Source organism: Polyodon spathula, chromosome 4 (genome assembly GCF_017654505.1).
Source record: "Polyodon spathula isolate WHYD16114869_AA chromosome 4, ASM1765450v1, whole genome shotgun sequence".
Lineage (NCBI taxonomy): Eukaryota > Metazoa > Chordata > Actinopteri > Acipenseriformes > Polyodontidae > Polyodon > Polyodon spathula.
In genome coordinates, this window is record NC_054537.1 from 72,300,461 (window position 1) to 72,321,941 (window position 21,481).

General features: G+C 36.6%; 2 protein-coding genes across 3 annotated transcripts in view; both read right to left on the minus strand.

Moving 5' to 3' along the window:
• The window catches only part of cap2 (cyclase associated actin cytoskeleton regulatory protein 2), a 66,300-nt gene extending 63,637 nt beyond the window's left edge, over positions 1 to 2,663 (minus strand). Inside the window, exon 1 of one of the 2 annotated variants that reach the window (XM_041248523.1) lies at positions 2,433 to 2,663. The gene's annotated coding sequence lies outside the window, so the exon portion shown is untranslated. The remainder of the gene's footprint in view (positions 1 to 2,432) is intronic. The other variant, XM_041248522.1, reaches the window with a different exon arrangement.
• A 10,066-nt stretch (positions 2,664 to 12,729) lies between these two features.
• Positions 12,730 to 20,639, minus strand: LOC121314823 (RNA-binding protein 24). Its single transcript, XM_041248524.1, has 4 exons — positions 20,237 to 20,639; positions 19,542 to 19,665; positions 19,117 to 19,171; positions 12,730 to 15,064 (listed from the first exon to the last, which is right to left on the minus strand). Exons 1-4 carry the CDS (start codon positions 20,402 to 20,404, stop codon positions 14,719 to 14,721), a joined length of 693 nt encoding a protein of 230 aa, XP_041104458.1. The 5' UTR covers positions 20,405 to 20,639; the 3' UTR covers positions 12,730 to 14,718.
• Positions 20,640 to 21,481: the final 842 nt, after the last annotated feature.

The window sequence follows — 21,481 nt, forward strand, 5'->3', positions numbered from 1 at the left end:
TGTATTGTTTTGAAATTCAGTTTCATACAGAAAGTTCATTAATTAGTTAATTTCATTTGCATCATTTTTTTTTTTTCAAGCATGTATCACTTACTATCTCTTATTACTATGGCCTTATACAATTGAATTATCCCTTTATCACAATGGCATAAACACAAATAAGTATTTACAAAGTATTACATGAGAAATCAGGATAGTATTGATCCCCTACTCCACTGAACCGAAGTTGCCGACCCCTTATAAAAATGTCCCATAGTAAAAGCACAACAGAGTGTAATAAAGCATAGTAAAAGTATGATAAAACATAGGTAAGCATTGCAAAGAATAACGAGGTATGGCATAGCACATTAATAAACTTGGCAAACTCAAATGTGTCTTTGCTTCCATTGTATGTGTGCTGCTGAAATTGGCAGGCTGATCTCAAGGTTCTATCTAAATGAAAAAAATTCTTATTGATTTTATACAAGAAAGCATAATCTATTGAAAACAAAAGTAAAGCTCTACCAGGTAAAATAATCCCTGAATTACATGACTTAATATTAAAAAAAAAATGTACAAATTTTATTTCTGTTTATTTAAAAAATGTGTGGTATAAACAGAATATAGCCCTAGGAGGATATCCTTATATAAACTTGAGATTACATTTGAAATGTGTCAGCCAGTACAAACAATAACCCAAAAAATGACACAGGAAAAAACTGGACTAGTACTGGAGCTGTGTCCACCCTTTTAGGAACCATCTTTCTAAAAATGTGGCCACGCCCTGTAGTTCTTGTCAATGTTCACAATGATAAATATGTGTACTATGATGTGGAATTCTCAGACCCCTCATAACCTTACCTCATATGTAAATGTCATAAACAATTAGCATGTTCTTGTTGCCAGGGGGATTATATTGCACATTGACTGCTTTTCATGAATACATCTATCATTAAAGACAAGACAAGGGCTATCATAATCTGGCTAGAAAATTCTATATGAAGTGCAAAATACCAGAGGGGCTAAATCGCAGGCTATTTCTGCTAGCAAGAAAACCCCTACAGCACTCAGTAAGAGCACTTCCACATAACTAATCAAAGGATGGAATTTAAAACATGCCAGGCATTATACACAAGTATGGCAAACCTTACCTGGAAGCCAATGCCCTTCGATCTAATTTTTAAACAACTACATCGATCTGAATGGTCCTGCTGAACTAACCATACGATTCATGGATAGTGAACACAGAGCTCAGTTAACTAAGGAACAGCTGAACCTGATATGTCTTTTGCCCTCCAAGTACCTGACATATTCCAGACACAACTGTTGCAGACTGGTATCAATGCCTTAACAGGCCTGTCTTCATATCTATTGTCCTCAGGTGTGACTAAGAGGGCAGCGTCAAGTTTATCTGAATCAAATAATTCAACAATTAATCACTTAAAAGCACCCTTTTAATACTATCAGGTGCTTTATTAATTTGTCAGGAGACTTAGACCATATGTATATTCAATGAATTATTTTCATGTACATATACCTGCCATCAATAACAAAATGACTCGCTTGATAAAACTGATTTCCAATAAGGTGGAACCTGTACTTTCAAATGCTAAAATGTAAGTGGAAATAAATACTATCCTACACATCATTCTATGTTGGAATGTATGGAACCTCCTAAAGGAGACAATGGATAACTACGATAGGCCAATGAAAGGGTAAAAATGATTTACTTGAATAACCGTTGCCCATTTATGAAGCACAAAAAAAAAAAAAAAAAAAAAAAAAAACATGAGGAACTAGAGACATTCTGTTCACCGTTTCTTTTTCTGCACAGCGTTTATGCACCAGATACTGTTTTCTACACGACAGTACTGCACCAGTTCAGCCCATGTTCTTGTTGCAGCAACATAATCGTATTAATAATGCATTGCTTTGTGTTGAAATAAGTGACAAACAGCATCTTATAACAAAAGAAGTACAAGTGTTCAATATGTCGTTGCTCCTGATTACAAATTCAAACTGTTTATATTTACAGTATGTTTTATATCCATACATCCTTGAAAGCATTTTAGCTATGCACCTGATTTTTCTTTAATTATCTCACCATTTGGAAGAGTATTAAACTCAGTTTTATTTATAAGTATACACAATTAAATGTCTACAATAACATGCGCATACCATAAACACTTAAGGACGTTTAATGTCGCAGCGGATGAAATACCGTTACAAAACAAATCACAATGAGAACATATTTCTCCCACTTCCGTGCGCTACTCCAGTGTTTCCTGCTAAACAGCAAGATGTCCTCTTATAAATAAACCTGCATTATTATTATTATTATTTTTTTTTTTTTTTTATTGCTACCTTTCACAAACACGCCTCATTTTAAATCATTAATGTGCGCGCCCGTTACCGTAGTGCAATGCATTACAAAGTAATTAAAAAAGAATTACCTGGGTTTGTTCCTCTATTGTTTGCCCTGTTTTTTTTTCTCCCAGTACACTGGTCCCAGCCTTGGTAAAGAAGTGCTGCAGCTTGCTCGCTACTCCTGTCAGTCAATGAAACAGAAGACCCGCAGCTTCCGGGATTTCCAAATAAAGCAACATTGGAGAACCTGAGAAAGCGACAGAAAAGTCCGATGGACAGCTCCCTGCTCGCTTACTTGCACCACTGTGCTGCTTCCGCAAGCGGCACCAAATTAGGAAAGCGAGTGCGCATGCAGGCTAATGTGGAGCAAAGATGACTTAAGAAGTCAAGATTCTATTAAGAGCAGTTGCTTGGTTACTTCTTAGTAAAATCAGAAGCTCTATACATAATCAATCTAATGTAATTGTGACCGAGCAGAGCCCTGCTTGTAAATAATGTTTTGTTTGTGTGTTGGTGGTGGTTGGCAGAGATTAGGGTTAATTTCTATACCTGCCAAAGACATTTTTTATTTGTGAGTGTGAGGTGTCAGTGAGTCTTGCTGGGTGGTGTATAATTTTGTTTTTGGCTGGTGAAGGTGAATGCCCAGCTGGTCATAAGTATTGTTTTGTGTTTAAGACTTATTTTTGTTTAACCTTTTTATTTTGCTCTGTGAGTAGTGTTTTTGATTTTATTTTGTTTAATAACTGCGTGCCCCAGCGCTTAAATCCACAGCTACAGTCTCTAAAGAACATAAGAAAGTTTACAAATGAGAGGAGGCTATTCGGCCCATCTTGCTCGTTTGGTTGTTAGTAGTTTATTGACCCCAGAATCTCATCAAGTAGCTTCTTGAAGGATCCCAGGGTGTCAGCTTCAACAACATTACTGGGGAGTTGATTCCAGACCCTCACGATTCTCTGTGTAAAAAAGTGCCTCCTATTTTCTGTTCTGAATGCCCCTTTCTAATCTCCATTTGTGACCCATGGTCCTTGTTTCTTTTTTCAGTTTGAAAAAGTCCTTTGGGTTGACCCTTTAAAATTTTGAATGCTTGAATTAGGTCGCTGCGTAGTCTTCTTTGTTCAAGACTAAATAGAGTCAATAGAAATCAATCTCTCTAACCCTTTGCCATCCTGTTGCAGTCTTAAATGTGAAAGTAAATAAAGTAGATGTGAAATATACAGTTTTACATTTGTTGTTGTTGTTGTTTAGATATTTTGAATGTTTGTTTCTATGAACGCTTGTTAGGCTTGTAACATCTGAACATCTTTTGCCTTTTTGCTTATAACTAACAGCTAAAAATTAACTATGTACTGTAGAAGTTGTTTCACCTTTAATGGAACAAGTTCATTTCTGAAAATATGGCCTATGGTAAAAAGATGAAAAATCCATATGAATATTTAATTTTTGCACTGAGGTTAAAGTTTTCGTCGTCTATATCCGTGTCATTTGTATACTGCTTTGTATTGCTGGGTGATTGAAACGGTACAGATTTTCAACCAAAACACTCCTAAAACCTGGCTACCCGCTAAATAGATGTCTGAGCAAAATTATTTGAGAGCTCACAGTAAGATTTGCCATAGTAAGATTTTGTCAATATAGTTTGTGTATTTGTAAGTCTTGCTTATACTTCCTACCCTTCTGAAATGAATTATGAAATTATCCAGATATAAAAACATGCCATGGTTTATGCAAGACTGTTTGGGACGAACTGCCAGTTTGTTTGGTAATTTTAACCCGCAGTATTGTAAACTATGCTTCATAAAAAACATTTTTTCCCCCTTTGGTATTAACAATAGCACTAGCTACAGTCAGAGGTGACCTGAACCAGTTTGGAACCGAGGTTTCCAGAGTGAAAGGCTGGTGAAGTATCCTGCTGTGTTGTCGACCAACATACTTTAAGTTATCCCTACAGTGTTTCCAACATGTTTTGTTAAACAGCTACAAGGAGGCTAGTTGGCGCAGCAGGTTAAACTGTAGCTTTCCTCGAGAGGCCTGGGTTCCAGTTCAGTTTTACACAGTTTGGTTCTTTTATTTTTTTTAAATGTTAGACACCCAAAATGTTCTTGTTTCCTGAAACATGGGTTACATCAAATGTAAACACAGTAGACAATCATCACCAGTAAGTGAACTTTACCTGTTAATACCATATTTGCACGTAGCCAATATACTGGTCAGAATTATGTCTCATTTTAAAAGTGTGGTTACTTAAAAAAAATCTCTGACATTAAAACTCAGGACTAAAAAATAAACACACAATTTTACTTAAGAAAAAAAAAACTTCACAGAACAAAAAATAAAGACATTTATACTTTTCAGATTAATAAAAGTGAATAAATTGAGCAAGACCCTGCATATTGAGATTTAGCCACTGTATAGCATGCACAGCTAAAGGTAACTAACAAACCTGTCCTACTTGCTTGCAATAAGTACCAAGCAATGCTCTGAGTATGTCTTTTGAGTTTAAGGTAGTTTGCTACAGTTTTGATATCCATGGAAATGTCTACATTTTATTGTGAGGTTTTTTCATTTTTCATTACTGTAAAAAATAAGCAAACATATCATAGTTGTTTTCAAAATAAAACATTTTGTTTTCCTCCATTGCCTATAGGAAAATGAAAAAAAAATATGAAAAATGTATGAAAAGTATTAGTGGGCAGGGAAAAAAATACAAAATGCAGGTAGCCATGCACATTTTTTTAGATTTGTCATTTTATCTACCAAAACCATATTTTTTTTGTACACCTGCCTATGGAAATATGATTATTTAATCTTTAAATTTTGATCTTTCCTTTTTTTGATCATACTGCTTATATATTTTAATGTGTATTACATTTTCCATTCCTGCCTATGGGAAAGTGGCATCATTTATTTGTTCATGAAAAATGTAACATGTCCATCCCATCAAGGACCAAGGTAAAGCAATTCCTGTTGGACGGCATCAATATGGGTTGCTTAAGCCAGAGAGCTTGCCAAGCCAGAATACAAACTGTGGTCAGAAATTAGGGGAGAGAGGTCCTCTGAGTAACCTAAGAATATTCATAAAGTTGTCCTTTGTACTATGGTGAAAACTAGATATCCCCCATACAGAGTATACCTTTACAGGGTCATGTAGTAGTAATAGTATTAGAGCATCACGCTTACGTTAGAAATGTAGCAAAAATTAGACTGTGCTTGACTTTGGCTGATATTGAGAAGCTGGTTCATACTTGTGTTACTACAATGCTCTTTTCACTGGCCTGTCTAATGGGTTTATGAGTAGGCTGCAGCCTGTTCAGATGGGTTTGCATTTTAATTAAAACCAGTGCTGGACGGCACATGGTCCTGCTCCTGCCTATATTTCAAAGCTGCTCATTGCATGTGTTGTGTCCTGGTGAACTTCCCACAGGGGATGTACAATCTATTTAAATTTAAGACAGAAATGCTATGCAATATAATTAAAATAGTAACCTAGAATTTAACAGTCTTAACACATATGTTAAATGTACTGACCTGCCTTAAACAGATTTTAACCAGCCTCAAGACTTGTTTCTCAATAAATCAGCACCAGGGAAATATAACAATCCCAGTAAAAGCAAGTCTCTGGCAGAGCTAAGTAGAGCGCTGGGCCTGATAGATATATGGCGGTTAATGCATCCCACACAAAGGGATGATACTTTCTGTTCCTCAACCCACAGTGTCATCTAGAATGTGGGAAGGAAGTCAGAACAATCACAGAGTTAGTACATTAGTGTATGGCATGATTTAGCACTAACAGTCCAATTTAGAAGAGATTGAATACTTTTCTAATATAGATAAAGGTTCAACAGTGGTATGGGAAGCTTTTAATGTGTGTGTGTGTGTGTGTGTGTGTGTATATATATATAAGGTCATCACTATAAAACTCAATAAAAATGTTAGTTAAATAAGACCAAATAGGCTTTGTCATGGGATAATTGATTCAGACAATTTGTGAAAGCGAGCACATTTGGTATGGAGGGTGAGAGACTTAGATGTTTCAGTAACAGCAATGTCTTTGTTTGCAGAAAAGGCAATCGACAGGGTTGAGTGGAGATATCTCTATCACACTGGGTGGATTTGGCCCTCTTTTTAAAATTTTGATAAAGGGGTTTTACTGCTCCCTCCCACTTTCTCACATGGAAGGGGCAAAAAGGAGAGCTACCGTCTGTCCTCCCTTTTATTTATATTGGCCATACTGTCTTGTTAAACTATAAAGGACATTTCCACGGAGGCCCAGGAATACAAAATAATGCTACTGTATATGCGGATGATATACTGATGCTGGTCTCTGACCCCCAGAGGTAATTTACATCACTGCTGGGCCTGGTGGAATCATTCTCTGTGATAGCTAGGTAAGTCAAAAGTCCTACCATTATCCACATATTGCCCCTATTTCCTTTTTGCTAAATGGAAATTTAAATATTTAAAAGATAAACTAAAGTACTTGGGAATTCTGATTGACCTTCGGCTGGAAAAAACGGTAGACTCTTTCAATCTGGGGGATCATTCAATATTGGGGCCCTTAAAATGCCAAACTTGAAATATTATAATTTTGTCTTCTCCTTTACCCAAATAGCTTCTGAGACTGAAAGAGAATGAAAGACAAGACTGGGTAAATATGGAAGCAAAGATTTAAAAACCATATTATCAGTTTATTGCAGACAGAGCAGATGCTTTCTCATCCTGACCTACCTCATACAACCATAGTCTGGGCACAGACGCATGTGTTACTCAGAGAGTCAACAGGAATGCATTAAGATAGGAGGTCAAATTGTGAACTGGTGAAGTTGGCAAACAAGGGGTATACATTAAATTAAAGACGTATACCCCGAAGGAAGCTTTGACACATACAAAATGAGTATATCTTCCCAAAACTGCCAAAATTACCTAAAATATTTATTAGGAGTGGTGAGGAAAATACCACAGGTTTCATTAGTAGTAAGGGTTTGAACCACTGAATGTATAAAATCCCACCAATCTAATTAGCCCATATTGACAGTTGCAACAGCCACTGGAAAAATCAAATCCCAATCACATATGAAGAATCTTGTCTGAGACAGTTTCCAATGAAAGCCTTTTCAAGCTGTGCACCTAAACTAAAAACACATTAGGAATTCAGTCCTAACATTTCTCTGTGTAGGTTTTTGATTTTTTGATTTGGTCTTTGAAATTATTTGAGCCTTGTTGTTTATGAAAGTTGAAATAAAAAATATGACTCAGGCCTTTGCTCCTTACTCCTGAATTCCAGGCCAACTACTTGTGCCCCTGATCCTCTTTCTATTCGTTTCTTCCAATCCATTTCTCCCACTCTTCTTCCTTTTATCTCCTCCCTCATTAACACCTCTCTGCTTTCTGGTTCCTTTCCCCCATTCTTAAGAAACCTCATGACTCTTTCTCCACCCAGAACTATCACCCTGTCTCCTCCTGTTCCTCTCTAAAACTCTTGAGCGAGCTGTGCACCGCCAGCTGGCATCCTTCCTCCAAACACTATCTGCTTGACCCTCTTCAATCCAGGTTCTTGTCCTGCATACAGCCCTTTTCTCTGTAACTCTCTCTCCTCTCTGCTCAGGCTGCCTTTCTCTCCTCCATTCTAATTCTCCTTGACCTCTTCTCTGCATTTGACACTGTTGACCATCCTTTTCTCTGTCTTTGGCCAGGGGGTCTGAGGCACTGCTATTGTCTGGTTTTCCTCTTATCTCTCTAACCATTCCTTCTAGGTTTCCTGGCATGGGTGTCTTTCTTCTCCTCACCTTCAAGTGTACCTCAAAGTATCTGTCCTGGGACCCCTCCTCTTGTCACTCTACACTCTACACCCACTCACTAGGTCCTAGCATCTCCTCTTTTGGCTTCTCCTACCACCTTTACGCTGATGAGGTCCAGATTTTACTCTTCTTTCCCTCCTTTGACTCCCACATTTCCTCCTGCATTTCAGAATGCCTCTCGGCCATCTCAACTTGGATGCATTCTCACCGCCTCAAACCAAACCTCTCTAAATCTGACCTCTACTCTCCTTCTGCTTCCTCTCCCTCCTCTGACCTTTCCATATCAGTATCCCTTGACTCTATCACTCTCTCTCCATCTCCTTCTGTTAAAAGCCTAGGTGTTATTCTTGACCCCTCCCTCTCCTTCTCTCAACACATCTCTTCCCTGGCATACACTTCCTGCTACTTTCTTAACAACATCTACTGAATCCATGCTTCTCTCACTACTTACTCCACCCAACTCCTGGTCCAAGCTATTTTACTCTACAGATTGAACTACTATAACTCTCCTTGCTAGTCTCCCCCCCTTCAGCTCATTCAAAATTCTGCTGCTTGTCTTGCATTCTCCCAACCTCACTACTCTCATACTACCCCTCTGCTTTGCACACTCCACTGGCTACCTATCTCTGCTTGCATTCAATTCAAGACCATTGTTCTTGCCTACCGCTCTCTTCACTACACTGCCCCCTCCTGCCTCCAATCCTTCCTTTCTCTCTACACCCCCTCTCGCCCTCTCCGCTCCTCCTCTTCTGGCTGGCTAATTATGCCTTCCCTCCACTTTCCATCTTCCCATGCCTGCTCCTTCTCTTCCTTGGCCACTCTGTGGTGGAACCTGCTACCGGAGAACTTCAGGACTGCTCCGTCTCTCGTTGCTTTCAGCCACCTCCTCAAAACCCACCTGTTTAGACTGTACTTGTAGATCTCCTGATCTACCCCTCCTACTGTGCACTGGACTTTCCTGATCTACGCACCATGTTACTGGACCCTCAGCTAATGTAGTATTGCCCTACTAATATGTAACTGTAGATCTAACCTATTGTAATCCTTATTTGTTGCATCGTAGTTAATATTGTATTTTAGTAGTATTATTTGCACTGACTGTAAACTATACTGTATTTAAATATTAATCTTACATTACAACCTGGTACTGTCACACCTGTAAGTCTCCTTGGATAAAGGTGTCTGCCAATTAAATAAATAATAATAAATAATGACTATGCATTTTAAAAATATTTGTATTTATATGTTAAACGTAATTTGGCCTCTATGTTTTTATTCAAGGACATTTTATGCTTCATAATGGTTAACTATTATTTTATATAGTTAAAATAAACATTACAGACTTTTCACCACATGAAACTAATTGTATTGAGGATAATTAGCTGTTACAATTAATAACACAGAATAAATAAACAAGTAAACAAAACTTCCAGGTCCACCCCCCCCCGACCGCCCCCCCACCTTTCTAGAATATGGACACTTCACCCTGTGACATAATGCTATTTCAATACCCAGCAGGCCAGACCATTCTAACTTTCAGTAGTGTTTCCCTAATAGGGACATTTATCATTATCAATCTAATTTAATCTTAAAAGTCTGGGTCAATCCATATCATTATTTAGGCCACCCCTGAATCAATGAAAGAGGATACCCAGCTTTTCTTAGAAATATTTATTTCCTTGCATTGTTTAAAGAGAGATTATTGTGTTTTAGGAGATTAACCTGCTCAATAGGATATGTTTACACACCCTAGCCTTAACCACCCACATGTAATCTATTTAGCTTTCTATTAAAACCAAATTTAAAAACCTACTGCTGTACAACTAAGACAATATGTAACTAATTGTGCTTAAACTCTTAACCATGTGCTTGATGCTCATATCACTGCGACTTCAAAGCGCTGAACCTTGACAAAAACTTCTGCTTACTCAAACATCGTCTTCCATTCAATTCTAGCAGGAGAGATTAGAATTGTATTGCCCCTTTAATCAATTCTGACTGTCGAGCTGCTCCTGCTGCCACCACTTTGTTATATAGCAACCCAACTGGGATTCACAAAGAAGCAGTTTGATAGCTCTGCATATAAATGCTGTACTTGTCATGCAGTCAGTGATTTAAAAATATTCCTGGGTATTGGTAATCTGTCTGGTCACACTCAGTGTCTGATGTAATATGGAAAGTTTCTCATGGAGCAAGACAGATCATCTGAACGTATTCTGTTACACAAGCAGAAATAGGACAGCACATCTCAGTCACCTGCTGTTTGGCATTTCTTATTCATTAGAAGGCACTGGGTTATTAATATTCTCCCCTTGTTTTAGTTCTTAAAAACTCTAATAACCTTAACATACATGAAGTAGTCAATAGCCAAACAAGGCCAGTAAATAAGAGTTCAAGTCATTTTCTCAGAGGCTCGGCCACTTAACCCTTGGTTTACTCCAATCAGCAGGTTTCCTCTGCTAGGCTGGTACATATGACTAGGCTCGCCAGGATCATTGGTTTCATCGCTAATTAATGAATATGTTATTCATTCAGTTGCAGAATAACTGACTACTTAATTGGTCCATCTAAACATAATATAATGTGTTCATAATTTACACAATTATTTTTTTTTTTTTTACGTATTCATTTGACCTTCATATTGACCCCTTGCAGCCTTTGAATCCCACGTCAAATAACTATTTGCAATGTGAATCATCTCTGTCAAATTCCATAAGTGCTTTGAATGGAAAGACATGTTAAGAAAGCAACGACCTTCTAGCTGACTCTTAATTTATTGTATTCATACTTTCAGAAATTGACATTGAGATATTAAAAAATATTTTTTGGAACAGCATGGTTTTCCTATTCTGAGATAACATTTGAAAAAATACATTCTTGCACAATTTGGCAGCATTGTGTAAAGAAAAAAGGAAAGCTCACTATGAAGATTTTATAACAGTACTGTAATATCTAGAATCCTCATGAACTTCCCATGTCAGTCCTACTTTCCCACATACATCAGTATAAAAGTATTCTAGGTGCCTGCTCCTCATTCCAGCTGATTCTTACCTCAAAAACAGCATGTAACATGGGAAACTGAACAGTTCTGTTCAGGAAATGTTTTTGAAACCCAACCCGCTATCAACAGTTGGTTTTAGTAATGCATATGCTTTTTACACTCTTTTAGCTGGTTTTCAGGAAGTTATCAAGGATTGTGTGTGTGTGTGTGTGTTTGAGGGGGTCTGCTTTGTGTTTTGTGTGCTAACAATTGCAAGATGAAACATGCTGGAAAGACGACATTTACGTTGGCAGTGAGTGTTGTCTTCTGCCTGCAGAGCTAAAGAACCTTCAAACTAAATGCAAGTTACTTTATCCATCAAGGCAAATTAAAGAAATCATTTTTAATAGCGCATTTCAAGCACATTCCTTCATGCTTTTTGATTGCCTTACATACATACACATTCTGTCTTACTTAGGAAAGTAAGGATTGCTGATTTCAACCTCCCAACAAATGTATTTACTGCTAGTGATAACAGCTATAGGGTACAGGGTAAGTCTGTCTTGTTACGTTCAAACAAGGGTTCAGAGTGGAAAAACACAAATGGAATGATAAAGGCTTCTACAAGCAAAGTAAAAAAAAAAGGTAATTCTCATACAACTGGCAAAAGCCTGCTTGTTATCTGTCACTTGAATATAAACTGGCCATGTAGATACCTTCAAAGGACAATTTATTTATTTTTTAAACCTGATGCTTTTCAGTAGGAAATTAAAAAGCATAGTGCAATATTAGTTCATTTATCCAGAACAAATGCATGAGTGAAGCATACAAATATAGACAGATAATGCAGTTCATGTATGTATATGCAAAAACTGAAATCTCTATCAATTAATATGGTGAAATGTTATAGGTAATTTAAGACTCATAAAGGTTACATACACACATTTGTCCTGCTTTGGTTTATTTTCTTTTTTGCAGAAAAGTTTTACAGTAGATTTACGGTTTAATTTATATATAAAAAATTCAGAGATCAGCCGTTCTTCTTTGCATGGGGCAAGAATTCCAGAAATCTGAACTTCAGTGATTTTATTCTAAAAAGAAGGGAAGTAAATCACCATTAGGACTGTATGCAGGATACAAAGGTGAGGTTTTCAACTATCAAAACGACTTTGATAGTAATGCAGACTGTGCTGTACGGGTATGTAGCTGATAACTCTGCATTGAATCAGCTGTCTTGCAATGCACAGCAGATCAAAAGCTTACATTGTATGAAATGAATTAGCAGAAGGATCTAGAGAGGAACCACCCTTGATGCCATTAAAGAAATATAACACTTGGTTTTAGATTAGGGCAATTTTACTAACTGCGTAAGTTATTTTACATGTGCAGTCCAAGCATTTATCTGGGTCTACTTCATATGATTTAAGGACATACAGTTGTTGGCCTTGTACGGAAAAGCAAATGTTAGCTTTTATTTGGACACTGGGTTCAATTGACTCTTATCATCCTGTTAGTGTTTAAATGCTGTATTTTTTCACGTTGCATGCATTTCAGTGAAAGAAAATAGCTGTTATTTATGTCATTTCTTTCTGAATAAATACAACAATATTTGGATTTGTATTTTTTTTTTATTACATTTTGTAAGTAAGTGTAAATAGTATATAAGATCTGAAATCATAAATGTAATACCAACAGGACTGTTGCATTTAAATTGTATAACACTGGCTTTTCCCAAATACTTTACATAATCCAGTGATGCTGAAAAGTTTCCTTAAAAAGCTTCTTTCTTTTGTCATGTTTTCCCTTGTAAGAAATTGTTCAAGTAAAAAATTCCCAACAGTGTAAAATAGTCAATTTGATGAAGATCTCAACAATTAAAAGCACAAGTATTAAAGCTTTACAAGACAATACATTCTAATATATAAGCAGCTTTTGCCTTTTTTTTCCTTCCTAGCAAACGTAATTATCATAGCTTAACATTTCTAAGGAAAATAGATACATTTTCTAGGTAACAGGCCTGCATTTAAAATATCTTTCATAGAAAAGGCATTAAACTAGTAAATATTTAATGTCATATTCTAAAATATATCATTGTACAGTGCACATACAGATTTGTATCTTATCTTAAATAAACCCTAGTCAACATTTTTGGTTGAATATGTTCTATTCTACAACTAAAACCTACTTAATAACTTATATGCCATGAGATGAATACATAATATTAAATGTATACAATACCGCATCTAAAGTTCCCTTCTTTAGTGCGCAACAGTCAAACTTTCAAAATAAATATTTTCTTTTTCTTAAATAGCATTACAAATATTATAAGGCACAGTAAGAGCCACATATTAATATTAACCCCTTAAAACTACAGTGTTGCTTTTTTGATCAAAGAACGATTTGCATAAGAGATTTCATACTGGCGGGTAGACATTCATTTCAATCGCGCTGTTGTACCAATCAATACAAGAAAATATACAAAACATGCAAAAGGTGTTTGCTGTTCATGTTGACCAAAGTAGCAGATTTTAAAAGGGTTAAGTTTCACATTTTTGCCTGTATTTCATTCAGAGCCATGGACTGGTACAATAAATAGAAAGAGAAGGTCTGATGTTGTCAAGGGCTGATCCGATTTCAGAATCGGAATAGCTGACACCAGCAGTTAAAGTTTCCCAAAAGGCCGGGGAGAGGGATTAAAAATGTGACAGCTCAAACAAGCACAAGTGATGCGTTCTTTCCAGAGCTGTCTGTGCTACTGACTGTCCGGACAGCTGTTGCACTCATTTTTTCTGCATCACCGGCTCCAGAGTTGCACTCATGCAGAGGAAAGAAAATAACTTTGGTGCCTGTCCATTTAAAATAATAATAATAATAATAATAATAATAATAATAATAATAATAATAATAATAATAATGGCTGTGTGCCTTAAATTGTTCGATGCCCTTAAAAGATCAAAATCTTGTTTTCCCCCTCAAAGAAAATAATAATAATAATAATAATAATAATAATAATAATAATAATAATAATAATAATAATAATAATAATAATAATAATAATAATAATAATCCTTTTGCATATGTCAAAGTAAAGTCAGAAAGGATATTCAGCATTTGGAAGTTGAATGGTAGTTTTTACACATGGTATGAGCTGCAGGTTTTAGTTTTTTTTCCTTACTTCTATCATTCCCTGATTTGCACTTTTGAAAACAAAGTTGTTAAGTGCTGGAAAATACTGCATTTCCCTGATAACCAGAAAAGGTAGATGCAATTGTGTAGACTGAACTTAAAAGCCCTCATTTTCTTTAAAGACACAGGGCCTCTAGTCTCATTATGTATGCATGTATAACATGGCGAGACTTCTAACAGTCAATAACAATTCTAGATCATTACTGTATTTATAAAAGACAGTGGGATTAAGATATTTTGCTTTTAAACACCACTTTTTCTCTAAATAGTAATAAAATAAACAAAAAATAACAGTCAGCTGTTACTTCATACAGTTTTGCTTTATCATCACTGCAAGTTGTAAGGCCATGGAATATAATATTTGTAATTCTGCATCATTATTACTGCTTTCCTGTCTCATCCAATGTTCTGTTATTGCATGCGGTCTGTCTGAAGCTGCTGAGGCTGGTACTGGCTGAAGGCTGCAGCCGCTGCTGCAGCTGAGCCAGGGGCAGCAGCGGCAAGAGGCTGCTGGACCGCGTAGCCGTAGCCAGCAGCAGTGACATAGCCAGCTGCGGCCGGGGAAGCTGCATAGGGGTACTGTTCATAAGCTGCGGCGGCTGCAGCAGTGGCGGCCGCAGAATACTGTGCGTATGCAGCTCCGGTGTAGTCGAGGTACGGAGAGGTGGCTGCTGCTGTGGCTGCAGTTTGCTGCACATGTGGAATCATGACTCCTGGCTGCATAAATGCCTGAGGATAGACATAGTGAGCTGGGATCCTGTGGGACAGAACAACATGTGTTAGCAGTGAGGAAAAAAAACAAAAAAAACAGCAAAATGTTTGAAATGCTCCATTCAATAAAAAAACAAACAAACAAAAAAAACAAAAAAAAACACCAAGAAAACTCCATCTAGTTGTTATTAGAGACATAGGGTTGCCACAATAGGGGTGCAAATATTTCAGGTTGCATTTTTCTTGTTGCAGTGCATGCTGCATTAAAATAGAGGGATGAAAGAACATTGGTCCATCTATCAAAATGGCTAATGCCATTTTTCAGAAATTACTCACTCTCCTCTGCACTGTTATGAAGTCTCAAACAAGAAAAAATAAGCTTCTGGGAAATACTGTCATAAAAAGTATGGCTCCTCTTATTTGAATGATACTGTTTTTAAAAAACTGTACCTCTTCCGTACTGACATCATAAATAAATAATAATGCCACCGATTGCAAATACAAAAATAGACCATAACTAATACTGCAGATTCTTTCCAAGTTATTCAAAGTCTATTATGGCAACCCTATTTAGTTTGCTATGCAGACTCAGCACTCAATTATATAATCAAATCTCCACAACCCCAGTCACCCTTATTAAAAAAAATGATAATAAAAATAAAATAAAAAAGGCAGGCGACAAAAGGATTTCAAAACAAGGTCCACAAGTGTCATAAACACAGCAGAATCACTCTTCAAAAAAAAAAAAAAAAAAAAAAAAAAAAAAAGAAAGAACGAAGTGCAGCTCTCACTCATGTTTGTTTAAAGTGGTTCCTGTGACAGCTCCACAAATGCTATTAAAAACACAGCAGTGAATCTCAGTATGTGCGCATCACACCCCACTAAAAGGTCACAAGGACATTCCGGTCAAACCTAGGTTTATACTGCAGGCCCTCTGTGTCTCGATTGCTTGTCTGTCAGCTTACATGCAAAAGAGGGTTAAAGAGAGACTTCAGCAGACAAATAGGGGTAACAGGTCAAAGCATGCTAGATTCGAGGAAGCATACATACACCTGTGAACTGCATGATACACTTCTAACTGTTATTAAAGTGTAGGTATTTGTGGTGATCTTCAACTTCTTGTAATCAAGTTTATTTATTTATTTGTTTATTTTTACTTCAACTGGAAATCCTCCTAAAACATATTACAAATCCCAAGACAGCAACAGTACATGATCATGTTGATTTTTTTTTTTTAAATGTATAATTATTATTCTAATGTTCTATTCAATAAAGAAACAAAAAACCACGCATACACATTACTGTATTTGAGGTATACCATTACTGTATATATAAACATTAAAAAATACTACATTAAAGAGGACAAGAACAATGTACCTTGTTTGTATATTCTGTTATTTTGGTGGCGTTTTTCTTTTTTTTTTTTTTTTTTCTTTTAAATGTGATACATTGCTAATCGATAAAACAAAAAAGTTTTGTTAAAAACATTTTTGGGCTATGGAATACTACTTTGCAGCACCGATTGTTTTTATGATGAAACGTCGTAAAACAAAAATTTGTTTCATATATTACAACAATAATAATATATATATATATATATATATATATATATATATATATATATATATATATATATAATATACACACGATTTTGATTTATTGTATTCGCTGATCGGAGGAGTAAGATGGATGGATGCAGGTGTCCCGATTTAACCTGCCCTCTTTGGGGAGCTTGAGGAACAGGTGTTGGGTGTGAAACCTTATCTGCCACCCTAACTCACACTGGATCTCTGTGCACTCCCTGACGTCTTTTCTTTGCACAACCACTGACTGACAGCAAGGACTGCAGCAGGGCTATTTTTGTTGCCGTGTCATCCAATGGCTGTATAAGGTCAAAGGGAACAAGTTCCCCTCCACAAGATACGGTCTGTAAGTGTCAGAATTATGTCTGCCATTAACCTCTTCTGTGCCATCTTTTAAACCCCTCATGTGTTCACATCTTGTTCTTTGTCTGTTCCTTTGTTTTGGAACAGCTGTGGGCTTTCTTTCTAGTACCTTTAAAATATGGCATATTAAATACTGTCTCTTTGTGGACCAATAAGTAGAGAAGCAAGAGAAGGAAGTAGTATACAATCAGGCACCGGTATTTGTTTGTTAGATGCGATGATAAAATAGTCAGGAACGGCACTGAAGTAAATTACACTTCAACAGTCACAGTATATAAACCTGATTTTGTCTGAAGAGGAGTCTGCAAAACTAATTCAGACCAGGCTAGCCTAAACAGGTGCACAGTCTTTAGGGCTCAGTTCTAGATGCTTTTTTTGTTTGAGTTTTTTTTATTTTTTTTATTGGGTTGAATGGACTCCAGGGCACAATGAAACAATGATTCTGACATTTTAAAAAGGCTTTAGAGCCCACCTGTTATTTTCCACCTGGATTAAGTCTCATACATTATTTATCAAAGCTTTTGTCAAAAGCTATCATTTGCCAAAGGGAGCTTGAGGTGGAAGGCAAAAATGCATTTTTAAAACCTAAATTTGGTGTTAACAGCCTTCGCCCTGATAGTAGTTTGTTCCTGACTGTCTTGTTCAGTAATATTTGCAGGCTCACCCATTTCCTCAATTACAGTAATGCTGCTCCAAATCTAGACTTAACAGTTGTCAGATTGGTCAGTAGAGCAAAGCAGTTCAGCTTGACGGCGGTGGCATTGCTTCCATTATGGGACGTAAAAATGTGCTTAAGAAACACTAAGCCAAATACAACAAGACCAAGCTATTAATAAAAACAAATAGCTTCTCCGGAAAGCAGGGGTTTCTTTCTGTTGCATAAATTCACGGATTGATAGTAAAGTCTCCGTTCACTGCAGTATTCGGTACAGAAAAGTTGGTTGTATATTTAAGGCTAAGCATCAGTGTCAGACTGAACACAGCTGGGGTGCTGCAATTGCTGGCTTATCCTAGAGGTTTTACACCACATAACCCGTGCCTGATAAACAACAGAGCTACCTCTTCACTGCAGCATTGTGTTCTTAAGTCTACCATATAGGGATTTAAAAGAAGCATACCTAAGCAGTTATTTAAACAAAATAATACAGTGAGGCTTCTGAAGGGAAACAGCCCTTCTAAGGAGGTAGAGAGATGAAAGCATGTAGTTAATTGAAAGAAACAAAACCAACACCAACAAATGGAAAGAGAAAACCGCAACATGCAAGCAATGAGTTGATTTATGTCATAAAATTCACACAGAAACGTTGCACGCACTCACTCACTCAAACAAAAACGTATTTTGTTAACAAAACAAAACAAAAAAAAACATGAAAACCACAGGCTACAGCATGAAAGCATAAAAGACCCTTTGCTCCCCATGGCAAAGTCAACACTCCTCAACAAAAGAAAAAAAAAAACACCAAATCCTCACTACAGCTTTTTTCCCCATTAAATAAATGCACACAGTTTAGCTATCAACACCACTTCATTACGGTAAAAAAAAAAAAAAAAAAAAAGCACACACAGCTCTATTGACTATTTAAAACAAAAAAATAACATACATGCATCGTTAATCACCATTTTAGCTTGTTTGTGTGTGTTTGAGTCTACTGGTTACAGTTTAAGATCTGCTCAATTCAGAACAGAACTATTCCACCTCATATCATCATATCCTTCTCATGACACCAGTTAGCTTACTGTAAAGGACCCTGTCAGATCAGAAAGAAATAAATCAAATTGAGTCAAAGCTTGGGGGGGGAAAAAGAAGAAAAAAAATAAAGAAAAAAGGGGGCACAGTGGTCTTGTATACAATACACCTGGTTTCATAGACACTGACTAGGTTCTTATTTTTAGCAGACTGGTAGGTATTAAAAACACACTTGACTCAATCAAAACATGTATTTGCTTCTTTTGTAGCCTTTTTTAAACTCAAAATACAACATTGGAAAAAAATGAAGTTATCTGGAAGGAAAATAGAAAATATCCAATAGTTAATAGTAGTCCAGCAATATGTTTCCACAGACAGAACTACATGATATACTGTACAGAACTACATAATATTATTAATAAAGCTGCACACTGATTGTACTTAGTTTCAAGAAGAATGACATACCCATAAGGCCTCTGTATGAATGCTGGGTGGATTTGCTGAACTCCAAAGGCAAAACCTGATGATGAAAGGTACCAGATCCCAATTAAACTACAGTAGGCCATTTATGTAAACTAATTGCAATGGCATTTGTAAGCAATGTGAAAACAGTTTAATACCCAACCCATTCCCACTTACAGGATTAACGTCTGTGTGAAACATGCAAGTCAACTTTTGCATGCAATATAAAAATTCGAAAAGTTCACCTTGCTATGTACAGAAATCACAAACAGACGCTATACCTGCTTTAAAAATGACAGTATTTCCATACTCATTGCTAATGCACCTGTTAAAAAACATTATGCTATTGCAAAGCAAACCAAATAGTCAGCGTCATGGTAGTGTAATATTACTCCCCCCGGATCTCTAACATTTTTTTTCCTCCTCACCTGGTTGCATTACTCTCGGCTTTGCTCCCAGGTACGCAAGGTTTACATTGGCTTTCCTGCCATCTATGATGGGATTGGGATCCTTACAGGCCCTTTCTGCAGATGCCCTGTCAGCCATGGTGACCTCAAAAATACAAACATTTTATTAGAACCAAGTTCGCTAGAGCAATACATACACATTGGAATGGTTGAGGTTTACAGTGGAATAAAAAAAAGCGGCAATGTGGTTTTAGTTTGTCACTGTCAAGTATGTAAAAGCAGAGCACTCTTTGGTTTCGGTTGTGGGGAAAAACACTGTTGACAGCTGCGTTGCCATGCTTGAAACAGCGTATCTTTACCTTGTTACCGACTACCCCTATATGATGCACAGCCTTTCTTTGTATTTATTTGTGCTATTTTATTAAAATGAATGACCTTAATGCAGTTTTTTATTTATGTTTTCCAACCTAAATATTTTTCCATTTTACAAAGCCACTTCCTCGCTGCGTTTGTTCTGGCTTTCCTCCTGTCTTTAGCTTTTTACTTTTAACTTATCTAATAGTTTATATTAGCCTTAAATAATCAAAAACTTATTTTGCGATCTCCACAGATAAAATGACCATGCTTTCGTGTTTCAATCCATACAGCTTGTTTTGTTTTTGTATATGCGCTTGTATAAAAAAAAAAAATGCTACTCATTAATTGTAAATACTTACGAATCCATAGCCCCTGGATTTTCCAGTCTGTCTGTCAGTAATCACCACAGCTTCTTCTATTTCACCGAACACTTCAAAGTATTTCCTGAGACTCGAATCTGTGGTATGGTAGGGCAGACCCCCAACAAAAATCTTCGTGTAGGTGGTATCCTTCTGGGTAGTGTGCATCTTCACCAAATACTAGTGCAAAACAATTGACGGGGGGGAAAAATAATAGTGCAATTTTGTACTTAAGTTAAATTATAATTATTACAAAAAAAAAAATGAAGAAAGCAAGAGTTGCAAACACAGCTAAAGAAATCGAGGTAGATGTAGTTTCAACACTGGGGGAAAAAATGGATTGTCCAAACAAATAAAAGCCGTTCACCTTCTTGTTTCTTTTGCAACTAACTCAGTTCACAAAGCCACGCACTCTAATGTACTCTATACAAACTCCACCCCGCTAAGAACGGAGGAGGGACTACTGCCAAATTCCTCCCCACCCACAACACACTTTAAGCAGACAGCTGCTGTTGCAGGCAAATGCGAGATTGGTTCTTTATTTGGTAGGTCACCGAAAGATCCCACCGGCGACACTCCATGGCAACTTTTTAATAATTGGGCATGTAGTTTTTTTGTTGTTTTTTTTTCCCCCATCACACTACTCAGTGAAGTATTAAACGGCTGTATAGTGAGCTACTTTTGGGTCATAAAAAAAACTTGACACACATTGTTTCATAAACATTTTTTTTAAAACAAATATTTAAAACGGAATTCACTGGTATCAGCACCTTCTGCAACACACTATTATTTGTTATATACTTTCAATATACGTACAGCCACTTTGTGCTGACTTGTATAGACATTTTCCAAATTACATCACCAGGTCTCAGAAATACAGTAACTTTATACTGTACACAATGCAAGTTAAACTGGCACCTGTTAGGTCAGTGTGTCAGTTACAACTTCTAAGGTAACTTTCTATTTTGTTTTGCTTTATTTTAGTAAGCTTTTACTTTTAAACATTAGAGGGAATTATTAACATTGAAAATAAAATTATACAGTGACATTTTCTTTGATTAAAAAAGGAATCCCTGCATCTGTCGTGCTGAATTTGCACAATAAATAGATATCAACACTTATGATTTGCACAATGATATTATTCACTGATAGCCTAGAAGTTACACACTTGAGCAATTATGACTGAGTGAGACCTGCTTTAGAAAGGCATGACCACCAGGGATGCCAATGTCAGATCCAAAGAAT